General features: G+C 35.4%; 1 protein-coding gene across 1 annotated transcript in view; it reads left to right on the top strand.

Annotated features, from left to right (window-relative positions):
- Positions 1 to 20,383, top strand: part of CLSTN2 (calsyntenin 2) — a 987,453-nt gene that overhangs the window by 840,475 nt on the left and 126,595 nt on the right. Inside the window, exons 10-11 of the mRNA XM_074211649.1 lie at positions 3,330 to 3,515; positions 19,694 to 19,942. Coding sequence (XP_074067750.1) covers positions 3,330 to 3,515; positions 19,694 to 19,942 — 435 coding nt within the window. The remainder of the gene's footprint in view (positions 1 to 3,329; positions 3,516 to 19,693; positions 19,943 to 20,383) is intronic.

Here is a 20,383-nt window from a genome sequence, read left to right on the forward strand (position 1 = left end):
CTATGCAAAGCTACTGAAATTATTGCCAATGCTATTTTAATACTTTTATTTTGACAGAATAGATATCTTTTAACAAACACTCAAAGACCCCTACATGGTCTACTCCTCCATAACAGTTTAATGATTGTTAACAGAAAAGAAAACTTTGAAGTCTTTTAACTTTGATGGCATATTGTTAACATTAACCAGTATATTTGACCAGAGTTCTGATGCCTTTCAGTGTTGTCTTTTTTTACATTGAAATTATTTTGAATGTAATCTAGTTTATTTTGCAAAGGAATGAAGAAAATTTTAGTTTGCTTCTTTTTTAGTCACTATCTCTTTCTTCATTTAAGTTTTACCACACTTTCCAAATTCTTCACATTTGTCATTCTTTGCAGTGCATTAATTTTTTCATGTATTAATATAGCATCAATATGAATACATATCTACATATCAATATTTTCTTACAGTAAATGACTTCCTTGTGATTGGTTGGTTGTTTCTTTTCCTTCATTATCAAAGAAGATCAAAATGACATCACTGTTTGAGAGAAATTACAAAGTGTCCTACTGTGGCTGATCAGACCAATACAAGCTCAGAGTGTTCTACCGCAAGTTGGGCACAAATAGTCCATGTAAACACCTGAAGTGGGTACTCTAAACTTACAAATGTCACATTTCCTTGGAGTTGCTTCAATTCTGCCTTCCTCATAGAGTGAAGTCCCCTCACAAATGAGGGCATGCCATGCTGGGTGATCCTGTGCCAGTGTCTCCCATGCTGTACAATCAATTCTAAAGTTCTTCAATGAGACATTCAGGATGTCCCAGTATCAGTTCTTCTGACCCCTCTATGAGTGTTTGCCCTGTTTGAGTTCTCCATAAAAATAGTTTTTTCTGCAAGCATAAATCTGGCATTCTAACAATGTGTCCAGCCCATCCTAGTAGCTCTGTAGTAATTTTGGAATACTAGACAGTTTACCTTGAGAAAGGACCTCAGTGTCTGGTATCTTCTCCTACCAGGTGATCTTCAGAATCTTCCTAAGATAATTTAAATGGAAGTATCTGACCTGGTGCTGGTAGATTGTCCAGGTTTCACAGGCATACAGCAATGACATCAGTACAATGGCTCTGTAGACCTTCAGTTTGATAGTCTAATATCTCTTTTCTCCCCTATTTTATTTTGGAGTCTCCCAAATATTGAATTAGCTCTGGTAATATGAGTGTCAACATCTTTGTCAATATGTACTTCTTTGGACAGGAAACTGCCAAGGTAAGTGAATTTGTCCACAGAACTCAAAACTTCTCCATTTACTGTAATCAGTGGTTCCACAGATGGATGATGGTGGTGGCTGATGGGGCACCTCAGTTTCCTTGGTATTAATTGTTAGACCAAAATTAGTGCAAGCAGCAGAGAATCACTCCATACTCCATAATGTCTCAGCTTCAAAGGCTGCATTGAGTGTAGTCATCTGCAAGCAGAAGATCATGCACCAACTCTCCTTCCACTTGGTCTTGGCTTGTAGCCTTTTCAAATTAAAGAATTTACTCAGTGCAGTAACTGACCTTGAGGCCATGTTCATCCTCAGTGAAGGCATTTGATTACATGGCTGAAAACATCATGCTAAAAATTATGGGAGCAAGGACACAGCCTTGTTTTATTCCATTGGTGAATGGGAATTTTTAAGGTGGTGCAGTAGATAGAGCAATACAAACAATTTAGTAACTTTTGATTGAATTCTTCATAGTAGGCCCTGACAACTATGACTTGGTATGCCTCTCTTCCCATATCCCTTCTAAAAAAAGAGTTCCTCCATCTTTTATCATCCTTACTAATGATATGGATAAGATATCATCTCAGGATTGTTTTAATTTTCATTATCTTATTACTAATAATCTTGAGTCATTTTCATAGTTATTGAAAACTTCTATTTCTTTTTTTGACAACTATCTGTTCATATTGTCTGACTACTTGTCTCAGTGTTGGCTAGGAATCCTAAAAATTAATGTCAGTTCTTTGTAGATTTTATATGATAGACTTTTGTCATATATATTTAATGTAAAACTTTCCCCTATTCCATGTCTTTTCTTCTGTTTTTTATTTAGTTTTTTAAAAAAGTTTTAGTCATTTTAGTAGCCAGTTTTTAAAAATTTAGTCAAATATGATCATATATTCAATCCAGTTATCTTAGTATGATTTTTTATTATAAGGAGAGACCTAAGTTTCTTGATATGTAAAATGGATATTCTAATACATGACCCACTTACCTCATAGAATAGAAATGAACATGAACTAATTAATTCTTCTGAAGTTCTTTGAGTTTCTCAGAAGAAACCTGCTACCAAAATCTTATAAAAGAAGAAGAAAGGGAACCAAAGATATTTGAAAACTGACTGGAAATGTAGCTTTTCTACTAATCATACTAGTTGTTTTTCAGTATTGAAGAGGAACACGCCAACCAATCAAGTGATTGGTGGCATGACTTGCACAATTATATTTATTATTGCGAGAGGTAGGCATCCTTCTCACTTGCCTTTACCACCTGATGACCTGATTGATAGGATACAAGGACTATTGTGATGGAAGTTTCTTGGCCTTGATTTAGATTCTCTTCCTCCCATATCAGAAGCACCACAGAGCATCATCAATGCCAGACAAGCAACAGCATGTGACAGAATTCAACAACCTGATATATCCAAATTTATCTTTTGATGGGTTAATTGTCAGTATGGGTTTTCCTCTTTGCCCTTTCCCAATTACTTATTTGAACTTTGAACATCAAAGAACGAAGAAACCAAGCTTTAACATTTGTGTGGTCTCTCATTCTAAAGTATTCCAAACTATTTATTTTTAAATATCCTGGAACATGTATGAAAAGAAAAACATGATATAGGCATATAGGAATGAATCTCACTTCTCTTATGAAGGGATTAAGACACTATCTCTTCAACCTACATTCAAAATTGGCTAAAAATACTAAACTGGTGGGCATAATCGTGATAAAGCTCACAGTTCTAGTTATATGACAAGTACTAAAACTCACACATGAAGTGCATGGTGGTTTTCACACCAATTGAGTGAGAACCAAGTTAGTTTATAAGTTTAATGCTTAAGTCCTGGAATAAGAGGTTATCTGAAGTGTGGCAGATAATCTTGGTTGCTTCTTCCTCATTTCAACCCAGGTGAGATTTTGGCATGTGTGAATTAAATGTGCCTGTTTTCTCTTGTGAATAATATGATTTAAATTGTGTTTTCCAAAGTAATGATTTAGTTGAATGAACTGTGTAGTAACAAGGTAGAAATCTTCATTTAGATTCTAATAATTTTTCCCCTCTTCTTTTTTTATTTAGATTGGGCCAAGAGAATTGAGTACAAACCGGGTTCAGGGAGTATGCCCCTGTTTCCTAGCATCCACCTGGAGACTTGTGATGGGCCTGTTTCCTCGATCCAGATAACCACAGAACTACAGACTAATTACATTGGAAAGGGTTGTGACCGAGAAACATACTCAGAGAAATCTCTTCAGAAGTTATGTGGTATGTTCTTTTTATTTTTCCCAGAATTAACTTTTCTTAAAAATACATCCTCTAATAAAAATACTTTATCAGATTTCTATTATATCACTTGTATTTCAACTAGAGAAACAAGTAGGATGGTGAAAGCCAACTTTAAAGATGACTCCAGAAGCAGAGACAGAAAGACTATGTGGTATAATAGGAAGAGAATTAGGAACAGGAAGTCAAAAACTTAGATTTTAAGCTCCAACTACATTACTAATTTAATGTATGACTTTGGACAAGTCATCTATGAGCACCAGATTCCTCCTTTGGTAAATGAAGATGAAGGACTTTTCCTGTTTTAACATTTTAGGATCCCATGAAACTGAAAGCAGGAGACTGAAGTAAAGTTAGGACCAACTTATTAGCTCCATGAATATGAACTAGCTAATTCTTCTGATGGGATATTCCCTAAAGCTTTTGAATGTACCTCCCCACTGTAGAGTGATGATAATAATAATGAGTATTATATAGTGCTTTAAACTTTGTGAAGGTCTTTACATTTACCATTTCACTTGATTCTCACGATTCAGTGAGATAAACGCCCATTTCCCAAATGAGAAAACTGATGCTGAACAAAGTTAATTAAATGACTTATCAAGAGTCTTATAGAAAATAAGTATCTGAGGTAAGATACAAATTCAAGTTTTTCTGTCTCCAAGACCAGAACTACATGGCAGTTCCAAAGTCATATACATTTTGTAAGAACCTTATCTTTCACTTGCACAGTTATTATCAGGAGAGACAACTATCTAACTCAGAGACTTACAGAGGGGTACATCCCAGACACATGGAGTAGGGAGAATAACTATTTAGGTTGTGAAAGCAAAGCATTTATTTACCTTCTTTGAGGCCATTAGGCTTAGTCATAGGGATCAGCATTAGAGACCTTTCTGATGCTATCAATTTTATCTATCATTTGCTGTAACATGACAGATATAGGCTATGGAAGAGTAGAAATTCTGTGTATTTATCTTGCCAAAATTCTACATCAGGAACATGGGAACAATGGAATACTCTACCTCATTAATTCAATTCCAACTATAGGCAGTAAGAAGGCATCAGGATTCTGATCTGATCTAGTTAAATTGCTAGAGATGGCAGACACTGCTAAGAATTTATCTCAAACTAGTTTTATCAGACTTTTGTCTGAGATTGTGGCTCTGAGTCGCCATCTGTTTATCCTCTCCATAAACGACATGTGGTGAAGAAAACAATGCTTTCACAAAATAAATCAAAATGGACATATCCCTTTCAATTATCTGCATGTTTCAAGCAAAAAAAAAGAAAGATAGGAGGCACTAAATTATTGGGAAAATTACTTCAAACTCCACTTCCCTTTGCTAGCAGAGATAGGAAGAGTTTAGATCTTACTACCAGCCACATTACTAGCTTCTTCTTCTTTTTTTTAGGGTTTTTTTTTTTAGGTTTTTTTAGCAAAGCAAATGGTGTTAAGTGGCTTGCCCAAGGCCACACAACTAGGTAATTATTAAGTGTCTGAGGTCGGATTTGAACTCAGGTACTCCTGACTCCAGGGCCGTTGCTCTATCCACTGCCACTTAGCCGCGCCAACATTTCTAGCTTCTTAAACATCTTTGTTTTACATCAAATTACTATCCTCTTTCAGTTTCTCTTAACCTAAAATGTCTTGTCAAAGAAGAATACACACTACCAGGAGTTATAGTTATTTTCAAACCTACTCTAAGAAGGAAATGATGAAATCAGTTTGTCACAGATCAGATGTGTTCATAGACATAAACCTGTGCTTTGATTTTGAATTGTTTTTGGAGGGAGTTGAGGAGAAATAGTGTTTGCGAAAGATTATCCGGGAAAGATGCTAAAATTGTATCAGGGCATGTTAACACAGCTACATTTAATCTTTGTTGCCAATCTCTTTATCCTCATATGAAGTTTGCTTAATTCACCCTGGAAAACAGTTTCCTCAAGAAATGACCTTATTCCCCAATCATAAGAACAAATTCTTTAGGAAAAAAAAAAAGGAAACTTGCATTTCTCTCCCAGTGACACAAAGGGCATTGCTACCTTGATCAATTATGGAGAACTAATTGGGGGAAAGGGGATTGTGTTTGTGTCTGGTGTGAAGTACACTTTTGTACCTTCTAATTAGGAATCTAATTTATGAATTACAGCATGAGATGACTTGGGAGGTTAAAGAAGACAGCTGAGAGATGTATTTAAAATTCAATGCTTCTGTTTGCTTTATCTCAACTTCGTTTTCATAGATATATAAAAACTGGGTCATTCTAGTGGCCACTAAACTCAATGGTATATGTCTGATTAAAGTTTTGCATAGAGAGGAATGCAAACTACAGAAAGCTTTTCTATTCAGGACACAATTGTGACACATTGGAATCTTGAGGGAAAAAACCTTTAATAGGTCAAGGGGCTCTAGGTTTCCAAGCTCCCTTTGGCCAATTTTTAATGGGTTGTTTTAAATTCATTTGGTGAGAACCATAGAGTGAGCATATCTTTGGAATCAGTGTGTATGGTGGAAAGAGCACAGGATCAGAAGACAGGTTTAAGTACCTACTTAGATGCATCCTAGTTTGTGTGACCTATAATGATGACTTTGGTTTCTTCCATAAAAATGACAGGAATAAGCATGATGACTTGTAATAGTCTTTTCTCTTACATTTTGTCTTTTTTTTTAGATTTTTTTTCAAGGCAACAGGGTTAAGTGGCTTGCCCAAGGCCACATGGCTAGGTAATTATTAAGTGTCTGAGGTTAGATTTGAACCCAGGTACTCCTGACTCCAAGGCTGGTGCTCTATCCACTGCACCACCTAGCCGCCCCCTTACATTTTGTCTTAATAAGATGAGAGAGGCTAATTTGTATATTGCATATCTTGGTCTATATTTGTATTTCCAAGTCTATGTATGCCTATGGGTATATGTCTCTGAATATATTAGTTTGCATATGTGCTGGCATATACACGTTATATATAAAAAGATTATCTTTATATGAGTATGATGTTACTAGATGTATGTAGTATTGGTGGTCAAGTTAGTAAGAAAGGGTCAGTATTCCTTTTTAGTCCTATATTCCTCATCTTCCATTGTTTTCTAAGTTCATTGATATAGTACGGATTAGAAAATGTGTAAAAAAAACCCCTTATCTTGAGTCATCTCTAATAATGATGACTATTGTAAGCCTGGAAAAATCTCTGGGTTTTTGACTTTTCTGGTGATAGGCTATCTCTGCTCTAGAGACATTCCCTGTTTCCTGCCCTTGCCCCCTTTTCTGGAACCTCCTATAAATATAATCTTCTATGCTTTGGAATCTTCTGAACTAGAATCTTTAAGCTTCCAAGATAATTGGCACCTTCCTGCCTATGACAATAGATGTGAGAAATTACTCATCTGTTCTTAAGTGAGACTCTGCCCTTTGTGATAAAATGCTTGGCCATCCTCAATGTCCCTAAGCTGCCTAATATATGTAGCGAAGAAAGACTATGAAGTTCCATCCATCTAAATGGAGATAGCTAGCTATAAAGATGTCACATGTCAGAAGCTGTCTCTCTATCATGAACTACTATTCACTCTTATCATTTCCTGAAGGCTCTATGGTGATGACCCTGTTTTTGTCTTTTCTCATTACACTTTGGAATGTCCAAGACCCCATATCAGAAGTCATTGTAATTCCCTGGTTTTGGAAGTGCCATTTGCTGCAATAGTTTGTGGGAAGGATACTATCCCAAATACTCACTTTTTACTGTCTTATGTCTCCAATTAAGTTATGTGGCCTTCCTTTCAATGTGACAAGTTAGTGAGACTGGTACAATTAGTATTGATGGGCTCAATTGGTTCTGTAAAGATCCTTTAAATTCTAATATACTTGATTATGATAATAATCAGTATAATAATATAATAATCAATATAATAATAATATAATATTATATGCAGTGTAATAATCAACAAGCATTTGTAAAGGACTTTCAATTTAAAAATTGTGATAGTTACTGGACATACAAAGACAAAAATAAAGTAGTCATCTCAAATAAGCTATATTCTATGTAGAAAAACCACAGTGCATAGTCTTGGCTTTAGAAGTCAGAGGATATGGGTTTAAATGCTGGATCTTGCTTTCTGTATGACCTTGAGCTAGTCAAGACCCTCTCTGGTCTTCAGTTTCCTTATCTGTAAACTAGGCAATCCAAACTTGGTGATCTCTATCATCCTTTTGGCTCTAAATCATACTATCTTATGATAAAATACACTTTCTAAATAATTCATAGCTATACAATTCACGCAAAGTGAATCTGAGATTTTCTTTTATCAAAAAAAAGTACAATTGCAGCATTGACTCATGCGAGTCAGAAAATGAATGGGTTAGGCAACGTACTAAGTACTGAGTGCACAAAATCAAGCAAGCAAAAATAGTCCCTGCCTTCAAAGAGCTTACATTCTAATAGAGAAAGGCATATGGAACTGTAAGGGTGGAGAGAGGCAGTTTACACAGGGTGGCATGGTCTGGAAAGGTCCAGGAATTAGCTCAGTGACGCAGTCTGGTAGGTGGAGGATAGTCATGCAGTGGATAGAGCACTGATCTTGGAATCAGAAGGACAGGAGTTCAAATCTAGCCTCAGATATTTAGTAGCTGTGTGGCCTTGGGCAAGTCACTTAACTCTGACTGCCTTACATCCAGGGCCATCTCCAGTCATCCTGATTCAAATCTGATCACTGGATCCAGAAGACTCTGGAAGAGAAAGTGACACTGGTAACTTAGCACAGCCCCCCCTCACTTAGAATCCAATTCATGTGCTTGTCATGGCTTCACCTCTGATGTCATGATCTTCTTTGATAATGAAGGACAAACATTATGTTCAAGCAGCACAGTTTGGAAATGTCTAGAAAGAAAGAATGTCTGTGGCAAGAAGGAGAGAAAAAAAGAGTAAGACTAAGAAAGAGTAGAAGGGAGGTAGGAAGGGGGACATGAATGAGACAGAGTAAATGAATGAATGGATATTGGGGAAGGAGATAGCAACAAAGTTACAGATGAAGCTTGTAAGATTGTAAGATTGTCTTTTTATGTGAGTAGTTCTTGATTTGGTTATAGGATAGATGAATGAAAGCAGACAGATTACTGCACATTTCTCCACTATTATCACAAAATATTGACCCAAGGTCACAGTTTTAGGCAGATTAATAGATGCAAGGCTAAGATATACTGGTTGATTTCTTGATTGGAGAAATTGCTTTGTCCATTTTCTGTCACTTGGAGTGGTTTCTCATATCCCTTCCCTACATGAGAAGTTTCTGCCCTCTTTCTTTATCCTCAGTGCATAGCACAAGGCCTGTCATATAGTAAGAACTTAATTTTTATTGAATTGAATTAAATATCCCACCACAAGACAATGAAACTTGCTAAAAGTGGCCAAGTTATCTAGATAATTCCAGAAACAAACCAGAGATTTTACTGAAATGAAATATTTGGCCTAGTTTGGGAAATATTTAAATTTTTAGGTTCTAGCCTAGAAGTTTTATAAAAATTGATAAACCCTGTTCACCAAGAATTCAGAATCAGGTGTTTAAGAAGTGGATAACTTTTGGTTGATTTGTATGTTAATAGAAATTCACATTTAATATTCGGATTTAGTTTGGAATTCAGTAAAGGTAGTGTAGGTCATTCTTGTATATGGTTACAATTTAACTTGGAGGGAGATATTAGCTTAAACATTTTTTTCTGAAACACCCAGAAAAATTGATCTCCAAAGCACATTGGTGGCTATGTCTTTGTGGGGTTTTTTTCCTTTTTCTTCCTTTTCTTCATGATTTTGTCTGTGGAGAATACTCCCATAACCTTTGCAGAGTATAACTTATTCACAGCTTAAGGGATATTCTTCCTGAGTTGCTGTGACTAAAAAACACTTAATCGGGGCGGCTAGGTGGCATAGTGGATAAAGCACCGGCCTTGGAGTCAGGAGTACCTGGGTTCAAATCCGGTCTCAGACACTTAATAATTACCTAGCTGTGTGGCCTTGGGCAAGCCACTTAGCCCCATTTTCCTTGCAAAAACCTAAAAAAAACCACTTAATCACCTGGTGGTCTTCAGGCAACAGGCAAACATAGTCCATGACCAATCTCAGATGCTAAGTACAATCTTCCTGGGTTTATGCTTCACTGATGTCACCTTTATTTCTATGCCTAGATGTTCTCATGGTATAGGACTAGAGAATTCTCTTGAATTTTCCAGCTAATATATTTATTTATTTTAACACAGGCAGACAAGAAGTCTTTAATAATGCATCAACACAGATACAAGTGGTAACTTCCCTGAGTATTTTTTTTTTGGTTTGTTCTATGTTGAAAACTTTATTTGAATCCTAACTTGAACAAATGACTTTCCCCTAATCTCCCCCATTTCAAGTACCTTCATTATGGAATTACCTCCCATTTATATTCTTTGTATGTTTGTGTGTAGGTATACACATGCAAGTAGGTATGTATGTATATATATATAATATATATAAATGTCTTGAGTTTACATAGTTGTTAGCATGTTATCTTCACCGTTAGAATGTGATTTCCTTGAGGGCAGGAACTGTGCTTCTGCCATTTTTTTTTATATCCCTAGCACTTAGCACAGAGTAGATGTTTAATAAATACTTACTTAGAGGAACATGAGTCAGGGCTCATCTCTCTGGGAACCTGAAACCCCTTGACTTATGTTTCAGAATCTATGATAAGCTGAAAGTACAAATTCATAGCTTTGAGTTACCCCAAGATAAATTGCTCTGGCTTAAACAGGGTCCTACTCAGTGCATACCTAATGGAACAAAGAAGTTGACTGATACATTGATTGGAGAAATGGGCTCACCAATTAACTGTTACTTAAGATGATTTCTTCTACATCATCCCCACATGGGGATACACTCTTCTTTTAAATAGCCCCTGCAAACAATAGAGAATATTATAAATGTGTGGCACTCATAAATTCTGACTAAATGTGCAAACTGAATAGGGGCATAGAAGAAATTACCTGGATAATTGAAGCCCAAACTAGGGACTTAACCCAAATGAAATATTAAACCTTGTCTAGTCATGATGAGGAATGAAAAGAGCCCTGGAAATGTATCCGTCATATTCTTATTTTTAACAGCTTTAGTCAATTCAATTCAGTTCAATAAGTATTTTCTGAGCTTTAATCTATGCTGAACTCTATGATAATCTTCCTGAAATACCAGTTTAGTCATGTCATTCCCTTGTTCAAAGGCTTTTGATGGCTTCCCATTTCCTACCACATCAAATCTAAATTTCTTTGCCTAATTCATAAGTCCTTTTATAATTATAGCTTAACTTATCTCTCCAATCTTAGTTTCCACAGTTCTTTAGCTTACATCTTTCATTCTAAGTCAGAAAAGTCTTTATTCTCTCTCTAGTAAAAAGAATACTACATTTGAAGTAAGGAAAACAGGGTTTATACCCAGGCTCCAACAATTGATAGTGACCCAGGGATATGCTAAAGTCAGCTTGAACCAGATAGAGAGGGACAATTTTTCATTATGAGCATTTACACCTCCAAAATTGGAAAATGTTACTAATCAGGGCTTGATTTATTGTTTGGTTATTTTACTAGACTTATGAAAGTGATGAAGAAAATGTTAACTATGCAGATTTATATTTATATTTTATTTTATTTCTTGAAGTAATTAAAGGTTATGTGACTGCCCAGGTCGCAAAGTTAGTCTTGACACCCAATTTGACACTCAATTTGAACTCAGTTTTTCCTGTCCCCATGCTAAAACTCTATATCACTTTGCTGCCCCAACAATTCAGATTAGACTTAATGGAACCATTGTTCTCCTGAGTCCATTGGTCTTAAATGGATCAAATTATAAGACATCTTTATGTTTTCCTGGAACTGAGGACAGGACGTTAGATGGGAGAGGAGAGGTAGAAAGACAAATGTAAGGAATTAGAATGATCTTCCCAACCTATTCACTCAAGCCCGAGCCACATCCCCACCATTATGCTACCTTAGAGCTATTGAGACATGAATTAGTAAAGTGAAGAGTAGAGAATTCAAGAGGATCTTTTTAATAGAGACTTTTAATAACTTCTCATATGTGGACTCAATCAGTCAACAAACAAGATTCATCATGTCTGCTGCAGTCTCTGATACTTTATTCTATGCTAGATTTGTGAGGAATCCAGAATAATCAATTGTGATCCTTGCCCTCAAGAGATTTATAGTCTCTTTGAGTGGACAAGATTAATACACTTTCAAAAACAGAATATCATGGAAGATAGGTTAATTGAAAGTATTCTATTCCTTATGCATAAAAGAAATCATAAAAAAGGAAAGTATCCTCTTTGCAAGTATTATTATCACTATTTTACACAAAAAGAAACAGGTTCAGCAAGGTAAAGAATCCATGCCACAGATAAGGGGATGCTTATAAATGTTTAACAATTGACTCTCTGGGAGGAGGGAGAGGAAACAAATGACTCCATTTTGGTCTAAAATTCCTTCCCCTGGTCAGTTGTTGACTCTCTCCAGGATTGCCATAGCTACATATCTCATAGAATCTATAAATATCTCACAGCATTTAAAAATAAATCTTCTATATCATCCATTCTAGTGAACATTTTTTAAATACCTACTATGGGCAAGGCACCATTCTAGGAACAAAGGATAAAATGGCAAAATGAGAAATAGTCTCGGCTTAAAGGCTTTACATTTTACTAGGAAGGTCCAACATGAAAACAAACACATATAACATGTATAATACAATTGTTTCATATGTAATATAATTTATATTACATATAATTTATATAATTAAAAAATTGAATTGTATGATTTGGAAGTTGAGAGAGTGCTAATAGGAGAATCATAAAGGAAACTAAAGTCTAAGGAGTGGGATGAAGAGGGAGTATATCAATCAGCAAGCATTTATTGTTGTTGTTCAACTTTCATTTTCTTTATTTAAATTTTTATCTTATTTTTTTCCAATTACATGCAAAGATAGTTTTCAACTTTCATCCATTTGCAAATCTATGAGTTTCACATTTTTTTTACTAGTCTCCCTTCCTTCATACCTCCCTTCTCTGCCCCAGTGATGAACAATCTAGTAAAAATTGAACATGTGCAATTGTGTTTAACATATTTCCCTAAGGGTCATTCAGTAAGCATTTTTGACAACAAATACTTATTAAGTGTTTTTTTTATGGACTAAGTTCTGTGAAAACACAGAAAACCAATTATGTGACCCCTGCCCTCAAAGAACTGACATTCTAATGGAAGAGAGAACATTAAAAAAAACACCCAAGATTTATACAGTTTAAATAGCAATTATTTACAGAATTTACACACATATATAAACTACTACATATAAATATAAATGAAAGATAATCTGAGAGGGAAGGCATTAGTCATGTGATGAGGAGGGGAAGGGGGAGAAGACTGAGAAAGGTCTCTTACAGAAGGCAAAAGGACATCTTTGCAAAGACATGGGGGGGGGGGATGTACCATATGTGAGAAACAGTTAATAAATCAATTGGACTGAAATGGAGAGTGCATAAAAATAGTGATATGCAACAAGCCTGAAAAATAGTTGGGAGCCAGACAATCTTAAGGGTTTTTATTTTAATTTTAGAAGTCATAGACAGCTACTGATATTTCTTAAGTAAAAGAGTAACAAGGTCCAATTTGTTCTATGGAATCATCACTTTGGCACTTGTGTAAGAATATAAATTGGAGAGGGGAAAAATGAGAAGTTTCTAGTCATAATTTCATAGTATTTAAAATAGTCTTACAGATGAGGAAATCAAGGTTCTGAAAGATGAAAGGATTTGCTCTGAATCTAGTGTTCTTTCCAACTATGCCACTTCTACTTATGTTAATGTAGTCTAGCTGGCCCCAGAGGGACCAACATGTATGATTCTTTATCATTTCCAAATGAGTTTCTTAAATACACACTGATGAGCAGATGATGTGATTCAGACTTTTCAAAATGACAACTCATGTTTATAAACTGCATTCCCTTGAGTCTGAGTCGGGGAGGAGAGAAGCTGACGCAAAACCTTGAGAGCACAACCATTATTTTTCGTTTTAGTGCACCAAGAAATGAAAACAAATTTTTGAAGTTTATGATCGTCTGTGCCATCTGGGTAAATTGAGTTTGATGTTTTCAAATAGGTAACATCTGTGTGTGAGGTAGTGCAACCTGCTGTTCTACCCACAATTAGAGACACCTTAACAAGCAGTGACTGTCCTTGTGCAGGGGTGTCTAAAGAGAGAGCTGCTGATGGGAGGACCCTGCCAAGTTAACGCTCCAGTTTCAATAAGAATCTGATCTGAAGAATAAGTTCTTTTGAAACACTGAGCACCTGAAGCAGAAAACATTCAGTAATGAGGTTGGACTTGCCCTAGTAGCAGCTTGGAGGTGGTGGAGCTGCATGTTAAACAAAGAGAGAAGAGAACAATGTCTAGTTGCAATGGCTGTTGCAAAGCCAGGCTTCAGGGGAGAAAAACATTGAGGTTGTTAAAATGCATCTTTATCAGTCCCAGGGTCCTTTATCTGCCCTTTTCCTTTCTTTCAAGATGCTGCTGCATTCTGTCCTCAAGCTTCCAATGCCCCTGTATCTTCCTTCCTTTTCAAACCCACTCTTCAAAAATTATAAATCCATTTAATCTGAGGTAGTAAAGAAGTAGAAGGCACAAAATGTTACTGCCCCGTTGAGTGTTATTTATATTTCAAAAAAAAGGATAAAGTAAAACCAAAGAAATGAAACTACAGGTAGAAGTTCAAGAAAAAACAAACAATTTTTATGGAAAGGGATTATTGGAATCTCTTCCTCAGAAATAATCACTCTTAAGTAAAACACAGAGAAGATTAGTCCTATATTTGAATCCTACAGGAAACCACACAAACATACATATCACATATATAATGTAATAAAGAGATGGAAACCTGATACTAGTATAGCTTGCAGGAGCTACCTGGAGACCTTACCCTGCCCTGAACCTGTGACCATTGAAATACATCTTTGTGATGCTGCAAATTATTCTAGCTCTTTCTGAAGTGTGTTGAATCATAATCATAAATACAATTAAATTTAGTTATTTTACATTGTATATGCTCACAGGTTATTGTTTTTGATCCTGGAACTAACAGTTATTGACTCCAGACTGTTTCAGGTCTGTGTTTCTTGTACCATCCCCAATCTCATTTTAGAAGAGGTATGCACAAATGGAAGAATCTGGAACAGCCTCATGTAGGAGGTGACAAAAGCTTTGTTTTGAAGGAAATTAGGGTTTCTGAGGGGAAGGTAGGTGGCACAGTGGATAGAGTCCTGAGCCCAGAGTCAGAAACGATCATCTTGAGCTCAAATCTAGCCTCAGATCCTTACTAGTTGTATGACCTGGGGAACTCAACCCTGTTTGACTCCACTTGTGGAAAATGAGCTGAAGAAAGAAATAGCAAACCATTCTAGTATCTTTGCCCCCCCCAAAAAAAAAACCCAAAAGAGGTCACAAAGAGTAAGACACCATCTAATAACAAAAGAATATTTGTTTTATATCAGGGCACAGAATCAGAAAGGACTGAAACAATAGAATAACAAAAGGGATTCTGTGGGATTACAATGTATTGTACCATAAATATAGCTAATTTTATATGCAAGAAGAGGAGGGAACTATTTCTGGAATGGAGTGCTTATGGGACACAGAAATAGTCTTTGATCCCAATCTCACCTTATCTGTTCCCTGATATCTGAAACTCCTTCAATGTGGGGTAAAACTTGCCATTTCACAATTAGATTTAATGCTTAGGGAACATATATCTCTGGGGAAGTATCACCATATTTCCAGTCACCCAGGATTATTTTTGAACAATCATTTAAGAGTATATAGGGAAAAAAGAGAAAGTAACAGGATAGAGTCTTAGAGAGCACTCATAGTTATGGAGAATGATATGCGATTCTCTTCTATAAAATCCTGTCTACTCTAGCCTTGATATATCCTTTCTGTATGTTCCCTTCTTTCCATTCCTCTTGCTACCATTCAACTTTAGAACATTTTGACTTCTCCTCTGGTCTACCAATCAGCCTCCTACATTCATCCAACAAGTATTTATTTGTTGATATATATTTGCGTATGTATACTTGACTCATTCATTGTCATATTAATCTTCCTAAATCACAACTATATTCATGCCAGATCCTACCCCATTGCCTACTGAGAAAAGTGCAAATTCTCTGAGTTGTAAAGGATTTGAACAGCCATATAGTCTGACATACATTCAAAAGGAAATCCCCTCTACAACACATCTAAATTCATGAAGATTTTGAATAGGGGGTAAATCACTCTCTTGAGAAAATTCCATTCCAGACTTAGAAATTAAAAGCTAATTCAGATGAGTTTCTTTCTCTTTTTTTGGATGAGTTTCTAGTTATTAGAAAGTTTTTCCTTATATCAAATCTACTGTTTAATTTCCAGCTGTTGCTTCCAGGTCTGTCCTGGAAAGTAGCACTAATAAGTATCATCATATTTCTACAAGACAACTCTTCAGCTATGTAAAGACAACTATCATGCTTCCTCGTCCAAGTTATTTCTCCATGTTAAACACCTCAAATTCCTTCAAATGAATTGCATACTTAGACCTTTTACCATCTTGATCAGTCTCCACTGGCTATTCTCTAGATGAGAAGTGTCTTTCCTAAACTCTAGCACCTAGAACTCAACACAATACTTTAGTTGCTATATCTTTATAGATAGATCTAGGAATAATGTTTTAACAAAGTCTAAGATTGTACTCTCAATCATAGGTCGCTTATATTAAAATTGCAGTAGTAATAGTAGGAGTAAAAATGGTAGGAGGAGGAAAAGAAGGAGTAGTATTAGTGATGGTAATAGTAGCAGTAGAAGTGGTGATGATGGTGGTGGTGGTAGCAGTATTGGCAAGTGCTAAGATGGAGGGCAGAAGAAGTGGTACAAGGATACTCTCAAGGTCTCTCTGAAAAACTTTGGAATCGATTGTGAGATATGGAAGACAGTAGCACAGGACCATAACAGAAACATAAGAGAAAATTTAGAGATATCTCCATTCCAAATATTCATATGGACTATTTGTGCCCAACCTGTGGTAGGTAAAGTCTTCCAAGCTCATATTAGACACATATTGCCACAGTTGGACAGTGTGCACTGTACACTTGACTTCAACACTGTGATATTATTTTGATCTTTTTCAAGAATGAAAGACAACAACCTTAGTAGTAGTAATATTATTATTATATTAGTAGTAGTAGTAGTAGTAGTAGTAGTAGGAAAAGAAGAAGGAGAAGAAGGAGGAATAACGATGATGACAATAAAAACAAAATAACTAAGTTGTAATGGTGGTGATAGTAGCAGTGATGATAGTGGTAATAGTGGAGATAGAATAGCAGCATTTGTATAGTGCTTTAAAGTTTACAAACACTTCACAAATGATAGCTAGCTTTACTCTCACAAGAACCTTGAGAGGTAGATATTATCTGCATTTTACAGATGAGTAAACAGGGGCAAGACAGAGGTTAAATGACTTATCTAAAAATCACATACCTAGAAAGTGTCTGGAACTGGATTTGAACTCAGGTCTTCCTGAGTCTAAATCTGGTCTTCTATGTCCTGCTAAATTTAGTTGTCACTCTAAGTCTACTAAAACTATCCAGATCTTTTTCAGATGAATAACTGACTAGCCATATCTCCCTTTCTTATACTTGGGAATTTGACTTTGGAACCTATGTCAGACTTTACATTTAATCTGTATTAACTGTCATATTTTTAAGGTCAATCTAATGTTGTATTCTATTGATATGTCATTTACCATTTATGACCTTTCACCTTCTAGTTCAAGCTTATCTCTCCAGTTGGATCACACATTTCTTACTTGGTCTAGTCAAATTAAAAATACTCCTCATTTCTGTCCTATTCCTTCCTACCTCCGGGACTTTGCTCCTCTTTCAGTGGGTATCTCTACCACCTTTACCTCTTGAAGTTCTACTCATGGTAAAAGGAACATCTCATACAAGGTCTTCCTTTCTCACCACCCCACCCCCCAGTAGCACTTTGATCATTCTTCCTCTCCAGAATCAATCATTCTATTTTGTATAATTGTTATTTTTGTATTTATTTCATTTTACCAAAAGGGTTGTAAACCTCTGTATATCAAAGATTTAGTTTTTTGTTTCACAACATATACTATGGTGATCTATATACAGTTGGGGTTAAATAAATGTCTATTGGTTTAATGAATATGAACTATATTGTGGATTATAAATCTGCAGTGAACCCTGATAACTGCTTCTCCACTAGAGTATTACCTGAGAATCACAAATGGCATTCTGGATACAGTAAGACTTTCATCATAGCCATTGTTAGGTATAGACTATAATGCTGCTCCAAATGCATAGACAGACAGATAGATAGATAGATAGATAGATAGATAGATATAGGTTTGGGTATATGTCAATTAATCCATTGATATTTCAATCAATCCATTAAAATATTTATTTTTATGCTTAGGAAAGGCAATTCTAGGCTCTAAAGATGCAAAAATAAAAATAGAGCAAAACCAGAAATAGATGAGGGGCTCATCTGTTTTGTTCAGCAATAATTAATATTACTCTTCTTCTGGTAAACAATCAATTAATAATCAGTCAATAAATATTTATTAAACCTCTACTATCTTCCAAGCATTGTGGATAAAGCATCCAAACATTTCCTTCTTTCAAAGCTCAGCTCAAGCTTCATATTCACAATGATTATGCCAGTCCTCTTTGATATTCTCCTTCCTGATGTCCCATTCTTATACTACCCAATAAAGCACTTCATTATATACACAGAGTGCTAAACTTGAAGGCAAGAGGACTTGAGTTCAAATTCTACTTCAGACATATACTAGCTATGTGACCCTGGGTAGATCATTAAACTCCATCAACTTCAGAAGAGAATAATAATGACACATACTTTACTGAGGAGCAAATGAGCTAATATATATGCAAAGTACTCTGTAAAATACTATATTAAATATTAAATACTAACACTAAAATACAATATAACATTTTATCATTTTCCCTTTAACATCATGGAACAGAAGCCTACAATCTGGAAAATTCATATAAAATTTTTAGCCTTCATTTCACACCAGAGAAGTAGTCTGAATTATTATGGTATTTAAAAATAAAATATGTTGACACTATACGTATATTTTATGTGTTTCTGAGTTTCTAAACTTTTTCTGTGTTATTTGCTGGCTTATGTATGTCATCTACAAAGTTCACCCCAAATTCACATTTAATTCCTTATGCCAACCTGCAATATAGCAAACCTGTATTGGGGAAAATCATGATGTAGAAGGGATAACTAGAAAATTACTATAATATATATATATATATATTATCACTGAGCTATTATTATTATTATTATCTTATACTATTGGTTTATGTATATATATTAGTTTTTCTCTCAACTGAATTATAAGTGCCTCCTTCTCCCCTCCTCCTCCTCCTTCTTGTTTTCCCATTACTACTACTACTACTACTACTACTACTAATAATAATAATCATAATCATAATAGTAATAACAATAATAATAATACTAAAGTTATTTTCTTTCATTCTTGAAAAAGACCAAAATAATATCACAGTGTTGAAGTCAAGTCAATTTATTTTTTTTATACTTAAAAGCTTCTAACAGAAAGATAGGCTTACACTAACTTTTCTAAAAATAATGATATCAAGCTAAAAGAGAGAAAGACATTTAGCATGAGGATCCATAAGGGCTGCATATTGACCTAGAAAATCAAACATTCACATCAATTTTGTTTTATTGTATTTTGAAAAATTTTAAATATTTAATCCAGTTGGGCCTCACATACATTCTGGAGTGTTGCAGATCATGTGTTCAGACACCTCTGTTCTAAGGCGTAAAAGAGTTTTTAGCCAGTTTTTAGCTGGAACACCAGTGGTCATTAAGTTTATCACCCTCTAGCCCTTCCTGAAGAATAATTGATCTCGTTTAGTGTTATGAAGACAAGAATATGGGTTGGGAAAAAGGGGTCTCCCGTATTTCAGTGATTGTGTCCCTGTGATCAAAGACATCAGGGCTGATATTTCAAGTATAACCCTTGACTCTCCTGGTTTTGTACCTCTGGTAGGAGCTTCTTCAGGAGCCATAGATCTCTTGCCTTCTCCCAGTGCAGCTACCAACTGGACAGCCGGACTTCTGGTAGACAATAACGACATGATTTTCAAATTCGATGGCAAGCAAGGTGCAAAGATTCCAGATGGCATTGTCCCCAAGAATTTAACAGACCAGTTCACAATCACCATGTGGATGAAGCATGGTCCAAGCCCTGGAGTGAGAGCAGAAAAAGAAACCATTCTCTGCAATTCAGATAAAACTGGTGAGTCTGTCATTTTTCTAGACTTTCCTCAAAAGTTTTGCTCTATAAACTCTCATGTGGGCCTAAATGATCCCTAGCTTAAGAGACTGTTTAATGGGAGAGTGAAAACAACAGAGAAAAAGATGATATATCTATATCTATATCTATCTATATCTATATCTATATCTATATCTATATCTATATCTATATCTATATCTATATCTATATCTATATCTATATCTATATCTATATCTATATCTATGCTTCTCAATATGCTTACTTTTCTGCACTGTTTAACTAACAGATCCATGGGTACAGTAGTATCAAAGGAGATGCCCATTGACCAATGAAAAGATTGAGCCCATTATCTTAATCTCATCAGCACCAAGTTCTTGTCATCTGAGATAACAAAATAATAATACATGAGCCTGCACCAAGTAATATGAAAGTTATAGGCAAATA

The sequence above is a fragment of the Macrotis lagotis genome, chromosome 1 (genome assembly GCF_037893015.1).
Source record: "Macrotis lagotis isolate mMagLag1 chromosome 1, bilby.v1.9.chrom.fasta, whole genome shotgun sequence".
Taxonomy (NCBI): Eukaryota; Metazoa; Chordata; class Mammalia; order Peramelemorphia; family Peramelidae; genus Macrotis; species Macrotis lagotis.